Genomic DNA, 20,388 nt, shown 5'->3' with positions numbered 1-20,388 from the left:
CGATCTTTTTTTGATAAACACAAAAAATAAATTAACTGCGATTTCTAAAATTTTGGAAAAATTATTCATCGCTCCTAATGTTTAGGTACTGCATCAAGTATATCGCCGTTGCGTATTTCGTTTTTTTTATGATAGTCAAAATAGTTTGCGTACTATTATCTGACCATTAATGATCTGTACGTAAACATCTATATATATAAATGACCAATGTAGAGTAAAATATATATTGAGTATATTATGCGACTTGATCACATAATCTTATCATCCAATGTTTGTGACCCCACATACTTCGTTCGATCACGACGACAGGTCGTGTGATAATGTATAAATGTATAAACATTATTAACATTATCCAATATAATATATAGTACACTATTACTATAGTGCTTCTGTGTATGCGTATATGTACGCGTATGTTGTGATTTGATAATGTAAATGATAATGTAACGATCTTTGTACCAAGAGGAAATTGGAAGAAACGCTTCTCTCTCTCAGTAAGAAAGAAGATTCAATGAAGGAAGCACGCCGAATAGTTTCTTTTGTCTGAATATATATGTTATATATATATATATATATATATATATATATATATATATAATTTCCTGGAAAAAAACAATAAAGTGACTTGTGACGAAATTTATTTAACAATGCCTTGATACTGTCTAACGAGTGAAGTTTCGACACTATATTATCATTCTGATAAAGAACAATTGCATCTTTAGTGAAGAGTAGTGTTACATATATTTAGAACAATTGATTATTAGGTAAAATAATGTGGCTAGATTGCCTTTAATAGTTTTTGTAATTGCATTATTTTATTTTAAACTATTTCATTATTTTAAGTGTACAAGTTAGCTTAATAGTGATAAAGGTTATTGTTATATTTTTTTATATTTTTAAAAACGCTCTTTCATTTTTTAATGTTTTAATTAAGCGGCGAAAATTAATTTTTTCCTAATTTTAGGGTTGAGTGTGCATATTATACTTGAAGACATGTTACATGTTTTTTCTAAATTTTATATTATCTTTTTATTAATTAAACGACGATATCTCCGAAACAGTGAATCCTATATATACGCAGTTGAGGCCAAGATTGAACTCGTAGAAATAATAATAATAAATCTTTTTTTAGAAATAGCCGAATGTTGTTTTGTCATCTACACATTTAAAGTTCAATTTAAAAGGATCAGTTATATATCAGTCTTTCATGGATTCGTATTTATTGCTCGGTCCCGTTAATCGATTTGCGACCTATACAGCTTTCAATGCATACCTGAAAGGAACAAGATTTGAGGACGATCCTCATAGAAGCAGACGTTACTGCAAGTGGAAAGATCGTAGATAATACAGGATAAAGATGGCTTGGTCGCTCGATTTCTTCGCTGGTTGCTTGGGTGGTAAAGTATATTTTATACAAAATGAATTGCATTGCATTTTCTGTTTAAAATTCTGCTTATACCATTTTTTACATAGTTGTATTGACATAATTTTCTTATCAACTGCAAAGTTAATTATACTTTCCAAAATTTTAAAATGTAATCAAATTTATGAAAATCAATTTTATCTCGATTATCCTTCATCATTTATAATATTTTAAATTCAATGGCACGCAGTAGATTAAATGCCAATAACAAAGAAAAGTCATTTTATCTCATGACTTGGTTTATCGCGCAAGTTGAAAACAACATGTGTCGAAATACCGATTTCTCATTTTATCAAATTTGTATAAATTAAAAATTTAGCTAATACATCCGTTTCTTTTTATTTTATATATGTATATTTATGAATAAAATGATATTTGTTGCCAAATTATAATTTAATTTATTAAATAATGCATTATGCAGATTTTATATATGTATTGATATGTCATAATATATAAGCATTTATAAGAGAAATCCTAAGGATTTCCATTTTAATATAATAAAACTCTTAATATAATAAAACTATTTTATTCAATTTTAGGATGTGCCGGTATTATGGTGGGATATCCTTTAGACACAGTTAAAGTCCACATGCAGACGCAGGACTGCTGCAATCCGAAATATCGAGGCACTTGGGATTGCCTGCGCACCTTATTCGCAAAAGAATCGGTATTTAAGAAGAAAAACTGATTATAGAACCGAATTAAGAAACTAAGAGAATTTCCAATTTTAATCCGCGTTTCTCTTATTCACAGACAAAATCTGTTAATGTCGCCATTCACGTGTATCTTTGTACAGGTGAGCGGCCTTTACAGAGGCATGACCTCGCCGCTTGCAGGAGTGGCTGTAGTGAACGCTATCGTTTTCGGCGTTTATGGGCATACCCAGAGACATTTGTCCGAACCTGATCGATTGTCAGCACATTTTTTGGCCGGTGCATCCGCTGGACTTGCACAAACTCCCGTCTCGAGTCCAATAGAGTTAGCGAAGACGCGTCTGCAATTGCAATCCTCTTCCGGTAATTCCAGCGGGCCGATGCAATGCCTGAGGAACATCTACAAGCGGGAGGGTTATCGTGGCGTCTTCAAAGGTCTGAGCATTACGTTCCTCAGAGAAGGGCCAAGTTACGGCGTGTACTTTGCGACCTACGAAATGCTGACCAAGACATCCTCGAAACAGTCGATCTCGACGTCTCACATGTTGCTGGCCGGAGGACTCGCTGGCACAGCTTCCTGGGTGATCTCTTATCCAATTGATGTTATCAAGTCACGCATACAAGCGGAAAGTAACAATCGTTATTCGGGGGCTTTGGATTGTCTCAAAAAATCCGTGCGCGCCGAAGGCTACAGTTGTTTATATAGGGGCTTAAATTCGACGATTCTTCGAGCATTTCCGACGAATGCAGCGACTTTTGCTGTAGTCACGTGGACATTCAGGTTATTAGGCGAGCAATCGAATGAGGCACCGCGGACAGAGGAGATCGTGTCGAAGACGTCAACGCAGACGAAAAACCGTACGACGAAAGGATACGAGTCCTTCGTCAGCAAGTGGAACGTATTTTTCGATGGTATTTCGAGGAGCAATAACTTTGTCACATCCTATTCAATTGAATCCATCTTGCCGATTAGCGGACTAATGCCGGATCATAACGCTTGTTTGGTTCACAACTGCAGACAATTAGATTGCAAACATGACGCATTAAAGCACAGGAGAGAAAAAGAATTTGAGGAGAGAAAAAGAAAATCGCGAAATGACGAAGGAGTCGAGGAGGATGAATACACGGAGGAGAAGAAAGCGGAATGTGACGTCAAGACAATTACCTGTACCTGTAATTTGTAAGTTGGTCTCAAATTTGGATAATACGTGATGTCGACATATCAAACGGCGACCAAGTGACTTTAATGATATGTCGATGCAACGAAATGACTCGTGTAAAAAAGAAATTTACGTGTACGTAAATTCTTCTTTGACAATTAATTTAATTAATGACGAATGTATATACCTATAAGAGAAATTATTTCATAAATCACATAATTTACGGCAATTTGTGAAATAAATTAAAAACTTAATTAATAACAAAAAACTTGTATCAAGCTCACTATGAAGCAGGAACAGAAGGATCTCTTTTGTCGAACAGCAGTCTCTGATTGAACGGCGGACATGTAAGACCACATGTCACAGCCAGACGCGACATTTATTCGCTTTTAAAATCACACAAAATAATTCGTATCTCCTTCTTACACAATCCCCTCACCGCTTTCATTTCTCCTTCACGGCCTTCTGCATTTCTCCAATTCGCGAATCGGTCTTCAATCCTTCCGTTTCACGTGTCAAAATTTTGACACATTCTAAATTCCGGCACATATGAACTCGACACACGGCAACACATTCCAGCCATTGTTAATCACTCTCAGCAACTGATCGGGAGCGGAACTTCATCGCAATCACAATCTCATCTCAGATCGAAAAATTATCAAGTCGCAAATTGTAAAAGTCAAACTATACCAAGATCGATACGGACTACTAACCTCCCGCGCAATCACTAAATTCTCAGGAAATAATTATTCTTACTAAGTAAGTGTAAAATAAATTATTAAATATAAGCTACGTACAATTTTAAAAATCTAACAACTTAATATAGACAAATAGCGAAACAGTTTGATCGTATGTATAATATTATAATAATAATCTATCTATATACTTAACCAATACAATTTAAAAGTGCTTTATTAGCAACTTATTAATTATATTTTAATACATTATTTCTAATAAAAAAATTTTTAATCCACATCACATCTTTAACCTTTAATTTTAGATTATTAATGAAGTAATTTAATGTTATAAATTATAATGTTATAATTATAAAATTTCTTTATCACATTATTTGCAATCTTTTGCAATATGCTTGGAATTAATACTCACCATTTGTTTTCTTTTTCGTAGATCTATTGAAGAAAAACTGTTTAATTTAATAAAAATATTTTAATGTTCTAATCCAACCTGTTGATACTCGCGAGACTATCAAACGTCTCAATTATTCTGATTTTGATATGGATGCAGAACCAAGTACGAGCAACAGTAAAGATGAAAAATGTAATACAAATAATCAACGTTTGATAGCCGAAAGTGGCGGCCGTTGCATGAGTACACAAGCGATGCAATCGCTCTATGATTTTCGACAAAATAATGTGCTTTGCGATGCAGTATTAAGATTAGAGGACGGTGGTATTTTCCCGATTCATCGAGCTATACTTTCAGCATGCAGTACTTATTTCAGGTTTAATTTTATCCGACATATTTTCTTTTTTTACATTATGTATTTGTGTACATGTGCATATATAGCAATTATCTAAGAAAAAAGTAATTTTACTTGTCTGTATGCAAATACACATTAAAATTTTATTTATGAAATAAATACACAAATTTATATTATTATATATAAAATTAAAATAAAAATCTTTTATAATAATAATAATTCGTGTGGAATTTAATAATTCTATTAGTTCTGTTTTTTATTTTAAATAAATTTCTCTCTCTATTAAATTTATTATAATAAATATTATCTTATTAAATAAATAACTTATTATCATATTAAACAAATCTTATAAAATAAATAATATATATTATTATATTAATTAAAATAAGTATTGGATTAATTTTTCTAACTTTTATTGCCTAATTTTACAGGACATTATTCACAACTACATTGCATTCTCGTGAGAAAACCGATGTCCTTTTACCAGGTGTGACAAGCCCGATGATGAATCTTTTGCTGAAATATGCATATTTACGATCTATTGATGTGAATCGTGAAAACGTATGCGAATTGTTGATTACCGCGGATTATTTAAGCATTCTGGGTGTACTCGATTTATGTTGTGACTATCTAAGGGATAATTTGGCACCGGAAAATTGCATCGGAGTAATGAGATTTGCTCGTCAACATTTTTACAAAAAGTTGGAAAATGATGCTTATCGTTTTATTGTAGGACACTTTGTCGAGGTACGATCAGTATAATAATTTACTTACATATTTTATTCTCCCCCTCTTATCTAATTTCATTCTCTTCGATGTACATCAGGTATCTCAGAGAAGCGAAGAAATTTTACATTTACCTATCGAGGAATTGAGGCCATTAGTCGGCGCTGATGAACTAAACGTGAAAAGCGAACAGACAGTTTGGGAGCTGATATTAAGATGGATAAATCACGATATAGAATCTAGGAAAGATTACATAGTGGATCTGATGAAGAATATTAGACTCGGTCTCTTAGACACGCAATTTTTTCTGGAGAATGTCAAGGATCATCCTTACGTTGTGGGCAATGACGCGTGTAGACCCATCATCATCGAAACTTTGAAGTTTCTGTACGATTTAGAGATGATCACTCAAAAAGACGGAGAAGTGCCGACACCAGAAATCGCGCGACCTAGAGTTCCACATGAGATTTTATTTGCCATCGGTGGATGGAGCGGCGGTTCGCCGACAAATTATATCGAAACTTATGATACGAGAGCAGATAGATGGATTCCGGTAGTATCAATAATATTTTAATGTACAACTTCTTTAACGCAAAAAAAATTAGCGTCTCGTTATGCAAAGTAACCTGTAAAAATCGAGAAAATGCAAAGTGAACATTATAATACAAATTATTATTATTTTTTGTACTAATCCATTTATTTTATATGAAAGAAATTAAGTGAAATAGCTCTCATAATTCTCTCTAAGCCACGCTTTATATTAAAATGAAATAAACATCTTAAATAGAATTTTAGCAATTTTTATGCGATCTTGAGTCTTCTAGATCGAGGAAACAGATTCAACCAGTCCACGAGCTTATCATGGACTTGCGGTGATTGGATTCAATATCTATGTTATTGGAGGATTCGATGGGGTCGATTATTTCAACAGTTGTCGTTGCTTCAACGCGGTGACCAAGGTGTGGCGAGAGGTTGCTCCCATGAACGCTAGAAGGTCGAATATATTTCAGAGGGGCTAGTTACTAGTCGTGCGAAAGATTTGGATGATATTCATTTTATTGTCCACTTATTAGCAATAAAGATAATTAAGAAATGAATAGAGAGTACTATATTTATATATACATTCTGCAATCACGTATAAATGCACATTTCCTAATTAATCGCAAAAATGAGCTGTACTATATAATAACTCTGATGCTAGACGTAGAAAAATATAAAAATATGTGTATGTATGTATAGGTATTGTACAAATATAAACCAAAGTTCAGTGACTAGCTCCTCTAATATCACTAGCAACGAAAGCTCGCATCACGATCCCTCCATTTCGCAGATGTTATGTTAGCGTGGCAGTTTTGAATGATCTGATCTACGCCATGGGAGGATACGATGGATACCATCGGCAAAAAACGGCGGAACGTTATAATTACAAGACAAATCAGTGGTCTCTCATTGCACCTATGAACGTGCAGAGATCTGACGCCAGCGCAACTACTTTGAACGGTACATCTATTTGATTCTTAAAATATAAACACACTGATATATTTAATCTAAAGATACTGACCGCAGCGTAATCAAACTGTTCTAAAAATACAGATATACTTGAAATAGAACATATAATACATATAATAAATATATCCACATAAAAGTAAAATATGTATTATAAAAAAGCTATTTGCTCAAAAAAAAAAAAAAAAAAAAAAAGAATATGAGAGGATAAAATTTCTTTCTTTAATAATTAAATTAAAAAATTTTCAGATATATTTATAAATATCTGTTACACACAATTATAATTTTTATAATATAATATATCATTCCTTTCCGCATACTTTACAGACAAGATATATATTACGGGCGGTTTTGATGGGCACGACTGTCTGAATACAGCTGAAGTATATGATCCAAACACCAACCAGTGGACAATGATAACTGCAATGAGGTCACGCAGGAGCGGCGTGTCATGTATATCTTATCACGGCTATGTTTATGTTATCGGTATTAAGACATGCATTTATTACGCAAGAAATTCTGTTTCGCCACTTGCAAAATATGTTTAAGTATTTGCGAATATAAAAAAAAATTGTATTTCAAACTATTTTATGCTTACAGTTGCTTTAATATATCTTAAACATATTTAGTTGAATTTTATCAACCACGCACAGATATCAAAATTTCATCACTATTAAGTTTTACAAAAATTTGCTTTCTTCGTTGTTTTTTATTTTATTGTTATGTTATGTAAATGTTGCAAGCAACTTAATTGAAATTTGTAAAGGAGGCTTTAATGGAATATCGAGAATGTGCAGTGGAGAAAAATATAAACCTTCTACGAACACGTGGAGCCATATTCCGGACATGTATAATCCACGTAGCAACTTCGCCATTGAAGTCATAGATGATATGATTTTTGCAATCGGTGGGTTTAATGGTGTCACTACGACATACCAGGTGGAATGTTACGATGAGAAAACAAATGAATGGTAATTAGTCTTTCATTAATGTAGAATTAATTTTTCGTCGATCTATTTTACTCTCTATAAGAAAGCAATACTATATAAAGACAATATTAACACCTGAAAGAAATAATTATGAGTTTAACTGATATGATAAATATTTGTTTGGAAACCTCTCGTACAAATTTTCTAGATATATCTCTCTTATATAATTCAAAATATTAAAAATTTATGAGAGTCATACAAGCAAATTTACAAAGAAAAGAGGTGTCTGGTAACACAAGCATCTGATTTCCATCAGACGCTTTTTTGCGTAAAAATTGTAAATTGTGTTCACAATTGTACGCGAACCAGGTACGAGGCAACGGATATGAATATATGTAGATCGGCATTATCGGCTTGTGTGATTATGGGTCTTCCAAATGTATACGACTATATACACAAGCATCGAGAACGACTGATGGAGGAAAAGCGGCAAAAGTTATTGGCTCATGAAGTACGCCGAAATCAGCATCAACAACAGCAGGAACAGGAACAAATGAGACAAACTTTGCAGATTGACCAAGTCATACCGGCGCCACCACCTTTACCACGAGCAAGCGAAAATGATAATAACAATAATCGCTGGCGTTAATTATTATCGTTTAAATTGAAGAAGCAACATCTGTCTCATTTCATTCATTCGCAATGCAAATTTTGGATTAACGCCAGTCGCACAACACAAAATAACAATCGAAAGAATAAATTAAAGAATCAATATCATCTGATTAATATTAATTAATCGAATTCATCAATGATAATAGCACAGAGATAGCTATTTATATATATATATATATATATATATATATATATATATATATATACGTCAATTACATTATTCATGCCTACTTATTACGAAAAGAATATTTTCAGACTGCCCTTTACTCATTTTTTGTTAAGTTAAATCTTTTTTTATACTGCAGATATTTTCTATTGAATCTTTTTGCGATACAATTTTATATATGCTATATAACGTCATCTTGATTAACTAAAGCAGTTTAGAGGACAAACAGAAGACATTTTTATCGTAAATATTAACAATATTCCATTGTTACACATAAAAGATGCTAACACGGACTGAAATGAAAGATTATGAGATGAAATAGCTGCAATATACATATCGAAAAGAGCGAAACATTGCAGGAAAGCAATGATAAAAATAAAAAATGCAGATACATAGAGAAATATAGCAATATAATCTGATGAGATATAAAGTAATAAATTTTGTGATAGAAAACATGACAAATCGCCTATTCAAAAAGCACTTATGATTTTTTTTAAGTTCGACACTGCATGTACCAGCAATGCTCTTTCTATGTGTGTAACAAAAAATAAAATTACAGTAACTCATATAAAATTGTTTTTCATTTATAATACTTATTATCTATCATAAACAAAAGTCTATTACATAATAAAGAAATATATGTCGGCTCTCAATATTATTAATAATAGTAATACATGAATTTTAAATCGGCCAATAGAGCCAAAGCGCGAAAAATTAATTCTTCGGAACTGTATCTCTTGGTTTGAGATTACTAAGTTCCATATATAAATTAATCTCGAACTTACATATAGAGAAAAATAGGCGACTTTTCGGACCTATATTTAAAATATTTAAAATTAACGAATCAAATGTTGTGTATTATAATTTGTAATTCATACGACAATGTAAATCGTTAAATAAAAAATATGAATTAAAATTACTATGTCAGGAATTGCAGATATAATAATTGTATTATCTGCGGTAGCATGTATCCCGCAAAGAGGTCGGTGTCTTTTGAAACAAGCTGTAGACAAGGAAAATAGGAGTAACATAGGAGGGAAAGTGACAGTATATTCTTCCATTCACCAACACGCCATCTGAAAGAGACGGCACGTTTCAAGTCGGTTCGATTCAGTCTTGCGCGTGACGCTGAAGACGCGTGTTCACAATGCTCTGGAAAAAATAACTCGTGCTCCGAGCTCTGAAAAATACAAATTATGAGTCATGGAAAATGTGCGATGCGATTGAAAACAATGACGTATACTTATTAATGACTTGCACGCTCTGCTTAAAAATGACAAATGAAAGATTACACGTAAAGGGAATTATTGTTAGTGACCTTTACCGAGCCGGTTGTCTAATTTTTCAGTTGGCCAACGTGTATATCATAAAACGTGTGTATTTGTAAGTGGGGACGTGTACACGCTAAGAGTGATCGTGCGTGTGAGGACTGTGAATCTCTCCGGCGGAACAGTGCTCCGAAACGCGGCTCTCGACATCACGATGGTGAGCTGAGGTGATACACAGGCAATGGCAAAAATCGCGAGAGGATCCGACTCGGTACCCATGGTTTTTGTGTGCGAGCATTGCACCAACCAGACATTCAAGCAAATTCAAGACTTCGTTAGGTGGGTCCATCTGTCTAACGTCTGTCAGTCACGACGCTCCGTTTTGTTGAAACAACGATATATTTCATGACTTTTTTTACAAATCCATCGACAATTTAAAGTCGCGCTTCAAAAATTATACAGACTTGTAATTTCGATGTCTACTAAACGTCTGATTATACTCCAGAAAACTGGCACTCGCGAATCACTTTAATAGTAATTGAAAAAAAATGTGTCTGCCGCCTTAATTATAATTAATAGTATATGACGATGCACTATTTTGTTATTTGTTCTAGGCACCTAAGAGATCAACATTGTTCCAGAGAAGGTGGATCCTTCGTATGTCTCTATGGCTACAATGAGGTGTGCACTAGTCTTCCTGTGGAAGGTGTCTCTGATAAGGATTATATAGCACACGCCACCAAACACGCAGTTATGCAACAGCAACGTAAAAGCAACGGCCAGTTATCCGAGATCGGATCATCGTGGACCGTCTATTCGGCTGCGCAAAATCTACCTGCTGTCCTAAACGATCCCTTCAAAGGGAAGCAGAGTAATTTTTTAACACGTACCTGGGGCGATGGATTTGTGGAGAAAGTGGACATTCCAAAGAGTCCTTACCTTCCTGAAATCACAATGCAACATTTCGAGACATATTTAAAAAAGATTGCAAGGGTAACTAATACTTATATTAAAAATAAAATTTATTTATTAAATATTACGCGAACGACAGAGAATCTATATTTTTTACTTTACATTCTTTCAGAGATATCGAAAACATTCGCGTATGAATTCCAGCGCAAATAGGCCATCTACTCCGAATGAATTACTCCAAAATTTTCCGAATCTTAGGAAGGTAAAATCATTAGGTAAGAATCTTTAATATTTAATGTATTGTACATAGAAGACGAACTTAAAATTATTAGTAACAGAGATATATTTTGAAATAAATATAAGAGTGAACCTCTACATATCTTTTTATGCAAGAAATGAATAAAATTAAAATTTTATTTCTCATCCAGTGCGTTTATTTCTTTGAGAATAAATAGTTCAATCATGAAATAATATTCTATTTTTATTGCAAAAAGTGTCATATCTTTCTTTAAAAAATTAAAATCTGTTTAAATTTAATTTTAAACAAATCAGTTTTTTGTTGTATAAACGTGCAAGTTTAATTTGCCAAAATCTTTTAAATTTCAATATTTTCTCTTTACAAAATTTAGTATAAATAATATAATATAGTAATAATAAAATAAAATATAGCATAAATAAATAGTATACTATATCTTTAAAGATTAAAAGAATTACGAAATTTTTCTTTTACTTCAGATCGGCTGCAATTTGATTTAGCTAGTATTCCAAAGATCTTTTTAGTGCCGAATTTAGATCTTTCACAAAAAGACAATTTTGACGCTGTGTTTCCGTTTGCAAAAGACGGTCTTTTAACCGAGGAATACAATATTGTTTTGCATGTGAAGCAAATGCAAGAAAAGGTAGGATTATAAATAAAAGAAGAATATACTTTGCTGCTAACATTACATTCGATTAATATTTTATCAGATTATAAAAAATAATTATTTTATAAAAATATACATATATGCACGAAAATTAATTTCCAAGGTTTCAATAATTCGCCATTGACATTTATAAAATATTATGTAACAGCTGAGTCACTATCTAGACATTGTGGAAGTCCGAATAGCGGAGCAAGTCGCGTCGAAATCTCAAGCTTTTTTCCATGCAATGACATCTCATGACGCGCTTATGGAACAACTCACTCAAACCATTACGGTTCTGAAAGCCCTCAGGAAAAATATTCATCAAGTCGATAAGCATCTAGTCAAAAATTCTCTAGAAATTTTACGGTGAATATTATACACAACAGATAAACTACTTATTTCAAAGATGCATTAAAAACAGTAATATATTTTACAGAAATATCAAAATTAAATAAAACGGAAATATAAAATAGCATACATATTTATTTTATATTATTGTTGCATCCACGCCAAATTAAAAATGCATTTCTCAACTTATTCATGTTCTTTGTTAATCCGCAAATAAAATAATCGTTTGCATGCGTGACATTTTAACGACTTGTTCGGGACATTTGGTGCGGATGCAGTAATAATATATTTAATTAATAATATCAATCTAAATATTTTGCACAATATATGTTCTTTTTATTTAGCCTGGAACGTGCTAGGTCTAACAGATTATTAGTACAAGAGAAATTAAAACTTATGGCAACCGTGCATCAAAGCCAACCCATGATACAATTACTGTTATCTACGCCAGATTACGTTGCGGCATTAGACCTTATCTCCACGACGCAAGAAATTCTCTTGCAGGAATTAAACGGAATACATAGCTTTAGGTAAATATCCAGAAAAGATCATTTTTAATTACTCGTCATACACATCCGTGTAATCTTTAAGAAATAATTCCTGAAGGAATGATCAAAATGTTACATATACGTGGTATATTTATTTTATTTAGACATTTAAGTTCTCAATTAACTGAAATGGAGAAACTCGTGGACAAGATGCTGTCGACTGAGTTTCAAAGGTACGCGACAGCTGACCTCAATAGACCTTTGGGTGGCGAGAATACTGTTTTAGACGGTGTAAGTACTTGCACAACTTTTTTGCATCGCATTCTATCCCTAGTTCGTAGCAAACAAACCTTCATACATCTCTTCCCAGTGAGATCATTTGTACGTCCTCAACGAACAGGATAAACTGGTTTCCATCATTTCTGGTCTGCTACGTCAAAAGCATTTTCAATTTGTGGATACGTACAAAGAGGAAGCTGTGACCACTGTAAGAGCCTTAACGAAGCAACGGGTGATAGAAGCTCTGGCAGCGAGCGACTGTTGTAGCGATCAGCAAGCGGCAGCTCTCGAAGTCGGGGGACTCTCTTTGACGGAAAGATTAACTTTGCTCCATAGTACTATACAATCTTTTACATCACTTCTATTACGAGTTAAGGTATATACGATCTGGAAAGGTCGTAACTTCATCTTTTTTATCCCTTTTTAAATTAATTTTAAAAACATGAGATCTTTATTTTACTTACTTATACAGTAGAATATTTAACTTTAATTGATAATTTAATTATTTAATTATCAATTATATTTTTTATGTTTCTCATATTAATTATATATTAATTCTGATGATTTTATTATTTTAACGTTAATAATGAAATAATTTAATAATTAAATATTCTTATAGGCAGTTCATGATGTCATGAGAGACACAGCGGACTTGTCAGCTGGATGTTTATGCGACGGCTCGTTTGACGAATCAGTACCTGATCGATTACTGACTCAAGAAGAGCATACGCGGGTAATTAACAAGCTTACTGACATGATTACCTCTGTATGTGATTATTGCCACGAGCGAATGGGCAATCTACTTTCGGCGGGGACAAACGAGAAGGATAAACTTCACAACGACAAGATTATTGCTGATGCCTCGCAGAATAAATTAGAGGAAAATAAAGAAAGTCAAACGTGGAACGATAAGGGTTCTTGGTTGAGCGAGAAAGCAACAACCGCTCAGGTTTGTCAATTGGCCAATATGGTCGAAGAATTTACATACACTTGCGAGAAACTCTGCGGCAAACAATGTACGGCGTTACGATCGGCATTTAAGGTAATTAGCATCTACGCACACGGTATATGTATTCGTATAAAATTGACTTTTAAGCGTTATCAAGTAAACTAATTCTTCCGTCAACATATGATCTCTATTTACAGGCACAAGCGAGTAAATTTGTACAACGTTTTCATAATGAACGCAAAATTAAATTAACGCTGTTACTGGAATCGGAAAGATGGAAACAAGCTGACGTACCGTTAGAATTTCAATCGCTAGTGACATATGTATACGAGAACAAGTGCTTTCCGCTTAAAATATTTACGCGCGAGGATGGCATGAGAAATGAAGGTGTAGAAAATTTTATCATGGTCGGTGATGAGAAATTTGCCGTTGTTGGTACTGCTCTGATGCTTATACAGATGATACACGAGTATTGCAGGTAAAGACAGTGTCTGTTTATAAGTTTTGCATAACGTAACATACGACCTTCTCTTAGGACCGGTAGTGAATTGGTCGCCTTATCTGGAACCATAGGAAGACAACTAGCCGAATTATTGAGACATTATAATTCTCGATGTTGTCAATTGGTTTTGGGTGCGGGCGCAATGCAAGTCGCAGGCTTAAAAACCATCACAAGTACGATACTTGTGTTGGCGGCGCGAAGTCTCAAGCTTATATTGTGGTTTATGCCCTTTGCCAAGACACATTTCCAGAGTAAGTGTCCACGTCGTAAAATAAAGTATCAAATATTCTTACATTAAATCAAAAGTGGCATCAAGATTAAGCGAATATTTATACATATTTTAATATACAGCACTCACAGAACAAAATCCTAGTCGAGGATTCATTGGCACATCCGGTATAAGTGGAGGGGTGGCTTTGTTAGATAGCGTTGAAAGGGACATCCGCGCGCATGTACGTGAGATTGAAGGGAAAATTCTCACTATCGTAGACAATTTGCTGGGAGGACAAATATCCAAATGGACAGCAAAACCTCCGGTGCCATCTAAATCTTTTAAAAATATTTCTAGGTAAATGTCACAATATATGTTGAATATTACGTGATTTTTCATATACCCTTCTTTTTAAAAAATATATATTTTTTTTACACAGTTACCTAATGAAGCTTCACGAAGCTGTCTCTGGAATTTTGCCTATTGTCGAAGTACAATCTCTTTACCGTACGGTAAATTCATCATTCAAGGAGAAACTTAGGGAGCAATTGGTTAAAATGAATATAGTAAACAATGGTGGCCCGCAACATGGCGTGGTCACGTCGGAACTCACATTTTATCTCGAAGCTTTGAGAAAATTGCAAGTACTACCGAGCGAAGAGTTAAACGACGATTGGATGAGTGACATATGGACTAGATAACATGCAGAGCGCGTGATATACTGCATTATAGAAGCAATGAAATATTATAGAAAAAGGTGACTAATCTCTGTGACACACGTTCGTCTTCCTTGTATCACTAGTTAATATATGAAACATAAAGCATATGATATCAACGTTCACCGATTGCCCGATAAATTTTATAAAAGAAATATTACTTGCAATGGATTTATGATTCATAATATTATGAAAACTTTGAATAATTAATGCTAAATAACATGATACATATGTGCTGACAAATCGCGATACAGTTTCATTAGTTTGATATAAGGAGAACAACAAACACGATGTTTCTATAAATATAGAACATTTAATATTAAAAAAGTGAATTTTTCACACAACTGATAATTATAACTTATTTCCTATTAACCCTTTAACATTATTTTTTTTTTTAATTAACAACTTATATCACAAACACTCATTGTTTTCACATTTAATATTATAATTTTGTGGTTACATCGGATATAATGATATCATGCCTCTCTTAAATATTTTTACCGACCATAGTGTTCAAGAAATTGTTATAAAAATATATATATACATATATATAAATATCACTATCGTAGATATATATTCATAAAAAATTTTATTTTCTAAAACGAATATATACGTGTATGGTTGTGGACGAAAAGATTGCAAAGAAGAACAGTATTTTCTTTCTTGTGTAAAATTTATTTTTTTGCAATTAAAAGTTATCCTTTACAAGTATTATGATGTCGTAATAAAATCAAGCATAATAACTGTAAATTTTATGTATGATATTATATTTAGTATTATATTTAGTATGCGCACAGCTCTTATATTTTCAAAAATTAAATGTTTTGTCTGAAGGAAAAGATGTTCCTTCATAACAAGAGTTTCAACAATAATTAGATTGAAACGAATTGTATAACATACAATGTATATATTGATATATATATATAAAATTAAAAATTTTGTAAAATTATTTAAATTAAAATTTGAAAAATTAAAAACAAGATAAACACGACTGATTTAATTGTTAATGTATATTTATTATTAAATTGACTGTGCATTAATTATAACACGCTGTTAAAATAAAATAAAAAATGTGTAGTCTACGCCTAAAAAAAATTATAAAAATAGTGTGTACTCATCATTTTAGTTCTTTAGAAAAAAACCGCTCATATTACTTTACGATAATTTTCTTTATAATTTGTAATCTCACACGATTCTTACATAATAAATAATTAATTATACTTATATATGAAAGACGATGAGTTTGTAATCATGAGCAAATTTCGTCTTAAAAAAACTTTTGCATATATATGTATCGGTTTGAAAAATGTTAAATCTTATTGCGTCTTGATTGTAATATGCATTCCTGATTTTATCTAGTCTGAAAATTGTACATAATGTACGCAAAGAAGGTACGCAAAAAGTAATCGATCTAATTTGTAAACAGATTTATAAAAGAGAATGCGAGAATGCGTTATGATCAGACATGAATATTGTAAAACTCTTTGAATAATCGAAATTAAATGAAAGTAGTCAGAGTTGATTACCATAAAATAAAAGATATTCCTTTATGGATATTTCTTTACTAAGACTGATGACCTCGTATTAGATCATTACGCATACAAATGAGGCGTTACGTAGAAAAACGATTAAATGTAAATTATTATACCTTGTACTCTCTTGCATAATGTATTATGAGGATCAACACATAGAGGATTAATGATACTGCAGTTGAAAGATGGACTAATATAATATTATTTAAATGTAAATGAAACCTAATGCCTAATGTACTAAACTTTGTAAATCGCAAGACTGGACATTAAGGAATGCCGAATAATATATAAATTAATTATTTATCATTTTTAAACAGCTACATCGAAGACTGTGCTCTATTGCACATTATATACATTGTATACCGATCATTCTTCTCTGCAATAATATAAATACAAATTTACATCATGCAAGATACAAATGGTATGAGTTGATCGCTCATCTGTCTCTATAGTAACGAAAAGAAAAACATAACCTGACAGAACAGAATTGTGCGAATACAATTTATAGTATTATTCTTCATTGTTTTAAAAACAATGTCTGCAGAAAATCGGTGACTAATTTATTCTGTATATATTTAACTCGTTAGCTCTTTGTAAATATAAAAAGAAACATGTATTATTATAATGCTCTATTAAATTAAATAATTATAATTAAACCATTAATGTGTGCCGAGAGTATCTTTATAAAAATGTTTTTCATCATTTGGCGTATCAGTAATGCAAATAATTATGTGATTTAAAAAGAAAACCCATATATGAATCCTTAATAAAAATATATAAAACTTAGTCAAGAAATAATTTACGATACTTCTACTACCTATTATCTACTAATTATCATATATTATCTACTTGTTATCATATATTTTTAACATACCAGAATTATAATAAAGTTGACTTTATAGTGAGGAATCTATGCGGGAAACTGCATTACGACTCGCTATAGAAGAAGAAAACAGACGCAAGACTGATCCAAACGAAACTCACGAACGATCCATTATTGTCCTTGGCAGCAAGGGAATTGTAAGTGATAAAATTAGGGGAATGTATATACTGTATTGTGTTGCGACGTACTTTGCATTTTCAGTTACATTTCTAGGGTAAGACAACAATGGTATATCGATTTCTAGAAAAAGACGAAAGGCCAAAACCAACTATAGCGATGGATTATTCGTTTGGTCGCAAAACTGTGAAAAGTTTAGTAAGTAATGCTACATAGCAATAACATTCATTTATCTGTAAAAATATATTTTTAAACAATATACGTTCTCTTTTCCTCTCTTTTACATTGGAAAATTATAAAATATATAATATATATTTTTTTCCTTCTATTTTTCTTCTCCCGATTACAAACTTGATCAAATAAATTTATTCGCATAATAATTATTTAGCAATTATTGTAATATATTTATAATTAAAATATTATCTGTTAATTGCATTAAAACTCTTGTTAAACCATTAAAATATTAAATGTATAGATAGTATGCACTGTGGGTATGTATGCGTGTGTGTGCAGGTGAAAAATATAGTGCACGTGTGGGAAGTGGGTCACTTGGCTTCCTCTTTGGTATCCGTCGCAATGACCGGATCTACATTAACAAATTCCCCTCATCATACTGTGTTATTGATGATGCTGGATTTATCACGACCAGAAGAATTATGGATTTCTTTCGAGGAAAGCCTTTCTACGCTACGAAACGGTTTAAAAATGAGTTATGATTCCGACGTAATTCAAGAATTACGGGAAAAAAGAATAGCAGATAGAAAAAAAGAGTTGGAACGCGGAGTTGATCCATTCCCGATGCAGATATGTATCTTAGGTGGACGATATGATGAATTCAAGGTATTTTATATGTATACATATATTATTTTAATTATATCTAGTTTTAAAAAAAGTTTCTGGTCTAGAAATTACAAATTTTTTTATAACAGATGGTAGACAAAGTTGAGAAATACTATACTAATTTTATTTCCAAGATTACTATACCACAATTATCATATTAATCAAATAATATTAAAAATTTATGTATTTTGTTTATAAGAAAGTTTATATATATAAGTTAAAACTAATTTTTCATTAAATTCTAAATTTCTTCGATAAAATTAGCATCTTGTACTTTTGATATTTCAATAAATTTGTTTAACTCCTGCATTCCATTCTGTGTTAACCGTCGCAATAGGAATTCGACTTGGATAAAAAAGAATTTATTGGCAAGATACTGAGAGCAATAGCTCACCATCTGGGTGCAAGTCTTTATTATTATTCGTCTAAAGATAAATTTCTCGTACGACGACTTAAGGATCTATTATCTCAATACGGATTCGGTTCTTCACCCACGTAAGTCTTTGATATTCACTTGCAAATAATATATGTTTTGTAATAAATTTCAACGTTTATTGTTTGTTTAAATTTATATCTGTGATAAATGTCTAAAATGTCATTAACGTATCGAATAAATCGCAAGGGAGGAAAAGTGCATAGATTACGAGAAGCCATTAATGATGCCGGCGGGCGTGGATTCTTTCGGACGAATCGATTTGCAGTTCCCTCAAACGAGACCGTCGGCAATTTTAGACACTATCAAACAGATCTATATATCTCGTATACCGCAAGTATCACGGAACGACGAAAGTACTTTGGAGGACCCTAGCAATGACCCTAATTTTAACGAGCCCATTATCGATAGACTGAGAATGCAGCGAGAAGAGGTATGTGTATATATATATCTTATCAATCAATGTTTGTTTAATAATTAGATTAACATAATTAGCTTATTTAAGAGACGTAATTGAAAAATTAGCATAAATTTTGAGCATAATAATTAATTGAAAAAATAAAAGAGCATAAAAATTTGAGTTTAATAATTAGATTAACATATTAGCTTATTTAAGAAACGTAATTGAAAAATTAGCATAAATTTTGAGCATTATATATGCGTAAACACTAAATAAATAATTTTCTCTCAGGAGATCAGTGTACAATTGAGTGACATGATGGAAGGTCGTATGCCAAAAATTCCCGTGCCAGATCCAATTTAAAGGCTATATCTATTTTCGTTATTTACTCTCTGCGTTATTTAAAGCAATAAGCGGAAGCACTGAGATAATGTACAATGTATCTGTTCAGTGGAAGCTATAATATATATAAAATTAATTTTTAAAAATATTTAAAACATTGTTTTACGCACAATTATGCACGTATATAACAAGACGTTTTTTCGAAAATAATGACGCAAGTTTTAATTAGTTTTTTGTTGCAAATTCTTCGCGAGGAAAAAGGAATTTTAAAATAAAATAAAAATGTCTAGTAAGCTTAAAATCTGCGTCTACGGCAACTTTATAAACGTTTTCTCTTCTAATTCTTTTTCTTTCTCTCATTCTCTCTGTTGCACCAAAACTGCATCATTTTCTCCTACAATCAAAACGTAAAGATAAGAAACTCAAATAACCGTGGCTAAATTTGCTTCTCGAGAGTAAAATATAAACTGATAAGAGAAGATTTGTAACATCTTTCCTTAAAAAGAAATGATGAGATCATGATATACTTTGTATAATTTCTAATCTCGCTTTCTCTTTCTTTCTCTTTTTTATAATATATATTAGTA

General features: G+C 32.1%; 4 protein-coding genes across 8 annotated transcripts; all 4 read left to right on the top strand.

Annotated features, from left to right (window-relative positions):
* The first annotated feature begins 491 nt into the window (after nucleotides 1–491).
* LOC114936089 (mitochondrial basic amino acids transporter) lies at nucleotides 492–4,209 on the top strand. The gene is given in 5 exon segments (XM_029309112.2): nucleotides 492–764; nucleotides 1,133–1,397; nucleotides 1,963–2,090; nucleotides 2,220–3,253; nucleotides 3,255–4,209. Coding segments are annotated over 4 exon segments (1,236 nt in total). The 5' UTR covers nucleotides 492–764; nucleotides 1,133–1,357; the 3' UTR covers nucleotides 3,289–4,209.
* A 53-nt stretch (nucleotides 4,210–4,262) lies between these two features.
* klhl10 (kelch-like protein 10) lies at nucleotides 4,263–8,663 on the top strand. 2 transcript variants are annotated; one of them, XM_085481729.1, is made up of 8 exons: nucleotides 4,263–4,737; nucleotides 5,109–5,424; nucleotides 5,504–5,956; nucleotides 6,228–6,397; nucleotides 6,734–6,903; nucleotides 7,237–7,395; nucleotides 7,676–7,880; nucleotides 8,208–8,663. In XM_085481729.1, the coding sequence occupies exons 1-8, from the start codon at nucleotides 4,472–4,474 to the stop codon at nucleotides 8,485–8,487; spliced, it is 2,019 nt and encodes a 672-aa protein (XP_085337855.1). In that variant the 5' UTR covers nucleotides 4,263–4,471; the 3' UTR covers nucleotides 8,488–8,663. The 2 variants fall into 2 exon arrangements, with proteins under 2 accessions (XP_085337855.1, XP_029164946.1); XM_029309113.2 differs by having other exon boundaries at nucleotides 4,265–4,698.
* Nucleotides 8,664–9,788: 1,125 nt separating this feature from the next.
* scat (VPS54 subunit of GARP complex scat) lies at nucleotides 9,789–15,598 on the top strand. Its single transcript, XM_029309059.2, has 13 exons — nucleotides 9,789–10,283; nucleotides 10,559–10,937; nucleotides 11,029–11,131; nucleotides 11,592–11,755; nucleotides 11,928–12,127; nucleotides 12,454–12,639; nucleotides 12,762–12,888; nucleotides 12,998–13,252; nucleotides 13,496–13,918; nucleotides 14,023–14,303; nucleotides 14,361–14,578; nucleotides 14,679–14,895; nucleotides 14,978–15,598. The coding sequence occupies exons 1-13, from the start codon at nucleotides 10,186–10,188 to the stop codon at nucleotides 15,237–15,239; spliced, it is 2,913 nt and encodes a 970-aa protein (XP_029164892.1). The 5' UTR covers nucleotides 9,789–10,185; the 3' UTR covers nucleotides 15,240–15,598.
* LOC114936066 (cytoplasmic dynein 2 light intermediate chain 1) lies at nucleotides 15,229–19,949 on the top strand. Of its 4 annotated transcripts, none has more exons than XM_029309060.2 (7): nucleotides 15,229–15,295; nucleotides 17,689–17,806; nucleotides 17,883–17,984; nucleotides 18,300–18,626; nucleotides 18,964–19,121; nucleotides 19,249–19,492; nucleotides 19,751–19,949. In XM_029309060.2, exons 1-7 carry the CDS (start codon nucleotides 15,276–15,278, stop codon nucleotides 19,820–19,822), a joined length of 1,041 nt encoding a protein of 346 aa, XP_029164893.1. In that variant the 5' UTR covers nucleotides 15,229–15,275; the 3' UTR covers nucleotides 19,823–19,949. The 4 variants fall into 4 exon arrangements, with proteins under 4 accessions (XP_029164893.1, XP_029164894.1, XP_029164896.1 ...); XM_029309061.2 differs by lacking the exon at nucleotides 15,229–15,295 and adding an exon at nucleotides 16,378–17,337; XM_029309063.2 differs by lacking the exon at nucleotides 15,229–15,295 and having other exon boundaries at nucleotides 17,741–17,806; nucleotides 17,914–17,984.
* Nucleotides 19,950–20,388: the final 439 nt, after the last annotated feature.

The sequence above is a fragment of the Nylanderia fulva genome, unplaced genomic scaffold, assembly GCF_048542155.1.
Source record: "Nylanderia fulva isolate GAGA-0341 unplaced genomic scaffold, ASM4854215v1 Scaffold19, whole genome shotgun sequence".
In the NCBI taxonomy this organism is placed as follows: Eukaryota; Metazoa; Arthropoda; class Insecta; order Hymenoptera; family Formicidae; genus Nylanderia; species Nylanderia fulva.
The sequence above is the reverse complement of the archived record's forward strand: the minus strand, read 5'-3'. Positions and strand labels throughout refer to the sequence as shown.